This window comes from Cornus florida, unplaced genomic scaffold (genome assembly GCF_030987335.1).
Source record: "Cornus florida cultivar Cherokee Brave unplaced genomic scaffold, ASM3098733v1 CherokeeBrave_3.0.0_Hap2_Chr01, whole genome shotgun sequence".
NCBI lineage: Eukaryota > Viridiplantae > Streptophyta > Magnoliopsida > Cornales > Cornaceae > Cornus > Cornus florida.
In genome coordinates, this window is record NW_026775571.1 from 100,432,392 (window position 1) to 100,436,931 (window position 4,540).

General features: G+C 35.4%; 1 protein-coding gene across 1 annotated transcript; it reads left to right on the top strand.

The window, feature by feature from the left end:
- Window positions 1–1,122: 1,122 nt before the first annotated feature.
- LOC132278830 (uncharacterized) lies at window positions 1,123–1,542 on the top strand. The gene has a single exon (XM_059780732.1). It carries the CDS (start codon window positions 1,123–1,125, stop codon window positions 1,540–1,542), a length of 420 nt encoding a protein of 139 aa, XP_059636715.1.
- Window positions 1,543–4,540: the final 2,998 nt, after the last annotated feature.

Sequence of the window (4,540 nt, forward strand, 5' to 3'; positions counted from 1 at the left end):
AAAAACATAGCACACAAAAATTGAAGAATTCGAGTCCCACATTAAGCAGCATACCACCAGAATCGATCAATGTAATGGACACACACATATAAACATATACACAAACACAAACACGCACACAAACACACACACATATGCATACAAGAGAAATATCGAATGCACGCGTTGTCTAATGTCTACTGTCTATTCAATCTCTACCCACTCTTCGAAGTTCGAAAATTCAAAACACACCACCACTTCCTATTTCCAAATAATAGAGGGGTCCCTTGGCGCTGCACAAAAGAAGCACCCCTTTATATCCATCAACCACTAGCATCTGCAGCTTTCATCCCTGCATGCCATTCCCTTCCAAGCACTAGAAAACAAACATGATTTGAGAGAGAGAGGGAATGTTATATATTAGAGAGAATGTTGGTATGTTTTTTATTTTAAAATTTTTTTTAATTAAGAAAATAATTCATCATAGTACATATCATGGATTATCATTCAACTAATGGCATGATGACTTCCCAAGATTATTCCCACTTCTAACCATTGTCTTTTTCTCCTCACACCGCCCCCACTTTTTCCCTTCTTTTCCCTCCAGACAAACACTAGGTTCTAAGAGAGGGAGAATTTGAAAGAAGGAAAAGGAAAAAGTAAAAGATGTTGATGTCCAACCAAAGCCCCCAAAAGAGAGGCGCCATCTTCTTCAAAGCTTAAAGGGCTTTGAGGGACAAGCTGACAGAGCATCACAAGGCCTATTATTCCTCCAAACACACCCTTCCATGTGCTAGTTTTAAACCTTGTTTTGGACTTTCCTTCACACCCTTTTCTTCTTTAACTATACTTTGGCCTCTCACCCCCCCCCACAACACATTATACAAAGTACTACTCCTTAGATTGGCCACTCAACTTTTTCTGTTTGGATTTTGTGTCTTGGCTGCCGATTCTCCCTATCTTCTCTTTTCAAATCATTTAGAATCAATTACAGTAGCCAAACACGCATATCTCTATGGAAAATTACCATGTTGACCTCACCCATATGCTATATATATATAGACCATGCTGCGATATTTAAGGCTCATTATAGGTCACTTCACTTCAATTCAAAGAGTCTATTTTGAGTAATTTCTTTGTCAAATGGGAAGGGAAAGTAGTGATCAACAACACACAGTCATTCATTCCTCTATTGCATTGTTGCAAGAGAGGTTTAGGCAATTGGAGAGAATGAAGGAGATGAGAGAGGAGAGAGAGCTAATGAGAATGATTTCGGAGTCTCATGACCAACAACAATATTCTTCTAGTCCCACCATGCATTATGAGCCGTCATCATCCAGCTTCTTCTTCCACTCTGAGTTGATTCTTCCTCCTAGAGTAGTACCACCTGTCCAAGTTTCTCTCTCCCTTTGGCCAAACTCCCAGAGCAAATGCAGCGATTTCCGGGGCCTTGATCAGACTGCAATGAAGACATGGCCCACTGACACCCCTTTGGTTCGAGCCTCGCCTGTCAAGAGTACTCAGGACTCTGATTCTGATGTTGATACTTCTCTGCATCTATGACAAAACTATATATACTGGTTTTTGGTGATGCTATATATATATATTGGGAGAATTATTATATCTATATATATATATATATATATATATATATATATATATATATTAAGACTAGCAAGCAAGATTGCCACCAGGCCCACCATGGTGTATCAGCATGAAGCAGCTACTCAAGTTTTTAATGCATTGCCTTATCATTGTCATTAGTACTAGAAATCATTAGAATGATGAGGGAGTTTGTAGTGGTGAGTAGTGCAATATATGGAGGCAGGCTATACATATATAAATATATATATAGTTTCATTTGCTCTTAAAGATCTTAATGGACTCTTTTCTTTTAAGGTAATTGGTGTAAAATCTTGAATTGTTAAGAGAAAGATCTCCATTTGTACTGACAATAACAAAGTAAACTAGACTAGCTTGAAGGGTTTGTATATATAAATGCATGAGAATATATAGTAATTGAGAACTTAATGAAACACGAACCTAAGTAAATTTTTTATGCAGTAACTTGAAGAAGCCACTTTCCAAGAAAACGCGTGGATACACTTTGTTCCGATGAACAAAAATTTGAAATCATTTTCATGAGGTTCTATATTCATTTTTTTCTTCTTATGTACATTGATAGTTATGGACTCTTCTTCTTATGCTACAAACACGATGTTGAGACAATTACATAAAATACAAACCTCGACATTTAGAATCAACAGACTAACTTACGAGTTGTTCAAGGCTGTTGGTGAAAACAGATATAAATTACTTCATTTAAAGATTTCAATGAAATTTGATGAGAATGGATAAAAGAAAACATTTTGAGGTCCAAATCAATAATCATTGCACTCAAGTTTTTATTGTTGATACCTTCTAATAAATTTGCCATATAGAGAGAGATATCATGCACACACATGTATATATCAATTAGACATGAACCATTATTTGAAAACTATGGATATATATCAGTTTATGTACTTATATATTAATTTTTTACATCTAGGATACTATAAAGTTAAGAACTAATGCAGACACTAAAATTAGGGCCTTATTACATCTGTAACACGGTTTCAGAAAAGTAACTGGAGACAAATTACGAGCTACATGGCTCGAGTGCGTTTTCAGGCCAAGTGAAATGCTTTAGCTCTTATCTGATACTTTAGATTGTGGCTTTAATGATGGATGGATTGAAAACTTGAATTTTATTGAGGCTTTTCATGTGGGTATATATATATATATATATATATATCCTTTATCATGATGGAGAAGAGCCAACAATTCTGGAGCACTAGGCAGCAGAACACACACAAATATGTATATATATATGTATATGTACGTCTGTGTGTGTAGTGTGTACACAAACATGTATCAGCCAAAAACAAGAGATTTAGGTTCATTAATTTCCCGGCAAATTAACTTGTTTTTGCTCCCAAACAAGTTCCAATTGCAGAATCTACTGCAGAGTTTTAGGTATGCTGGAGTCTCGGAAGTCCTTTTGAATTCTTCTTTTTGTTGTTTGCTCCATTTCTTGTCTAAATTTCCCGCATTCTCTCATGTTGAGTTTGAAAATATGGAATCCGCGCCTTGTAAATTTAATTATGAGAACTTAAATTTTAAACTAATTTTTCTCTAATATCAATTTTTAAAAATAAATTATAAATTACCATACTTAAGATTTAGTCTCTTTAGAGACCAGAACCCATTATCATGACTTTTGCTTGTTGCATATCTTGATCCATTATACACATAATCTTCTCTCTTATAGTTAAGCAACAAAAGGTGTCCCACTTCTCCTACCCTTAAACCCACAACTACGAAAGCCACTAAGGGGGCATGACCTAAATTGGTACTTGGCTCTTAATTATGGCCCAAATATTATGAATTTAGCATTTGTCCAAGTATTGAGCATGCAACAATCTATATAGTTTGATATTTACTGAAAAAAAAAAGAAAAAGAAAAGATGTATATATATTGTTGATAGATGCTGCCTAAGTTTGGATAAGGAGGACCCAAAATTTAGGACCACCATAATTCATAAAGCAAAGTAGTCAGTCTATCACGAGTGTCACTGTTTGCTACCACCATAATTAAGCTAGCCTTGTCACCTATTTTGGCTTCCTTTGAACATACACTGAATACGGAATCCAATAATGTTTAGGGATGACAACATAATGGATAGAGAGGACAGTCCAACCCAGTTCCATTGGCTGCTGCTTCAAAATGATGAAGGTAAATAAAACAATTTTGAATTCACAAAGTTTAATGACGTGATGTTGTATTTGGACTGAATTGGTTACTCTTGTTGCATTTGGACTGAATTGGCTACTCCAAGTAGGGCTGCAAATGAGCCAAGCCGAGCCGAGCTTTAGGCTGTTCGGGCTAGGCTCGTTTGTTTATGGGATCAGCTCGGGCTCGGGCTCGGCTCGTGACGAGCTCAAAAATTTGGGCTCAGGCTCGGGCTCGTCTTGATTTTAAAAGCTCGGACTCAGCTCGGGCTCGGCTCGTTTAACAAAAAAAAATAAAAATAAAATTTAAAATTAATTAGTATTCTACAGGCCACAATACCTTTTTCCATTACTTTATCAATTATCACGTAAGCAAAAAGAAAAAGGGCAAAAAAAAAAAAAAAGGTGCAGTAGTGCAAGCTTTTATGTTTCAAGAACAAATTAAGGGTTAATTTCGAAAAAAAAAAAAGGACAAAATTAGAGCATGAGTGCATTATGCATTTTCTATGAAAAAATAACACATCAAAAAATTATAAATTCCCATGATAATAATATCTATAGAACCACTGAAACATTGCATATATTAAGTAGAAAAAGAAATCACAGAGGAAAATAAGTTGGAGATAAATTAATTTAGTTACCTGTGGCCATTGAGCATTAATCTCCATAAATTTAGAAGAAGCAGAAGAAAAGGCTAAACAAAATTGTCTGCAACTGCCTAAAGAATGTTTTGAGGTTGTCCAGATCCATGGAATTAAAGTGAAAATAAAGTTTTGCCAAAAAATTA

Excerpts from the sequence above, each read along its gene's own strand:
- LOC132278830 (XM_059780732.1), top strand. The coding sequence starts at position 1,123 with ATGGGAAGGGAAAGTAGTGATCAACAACACACAGTCATTCATTCCTCT.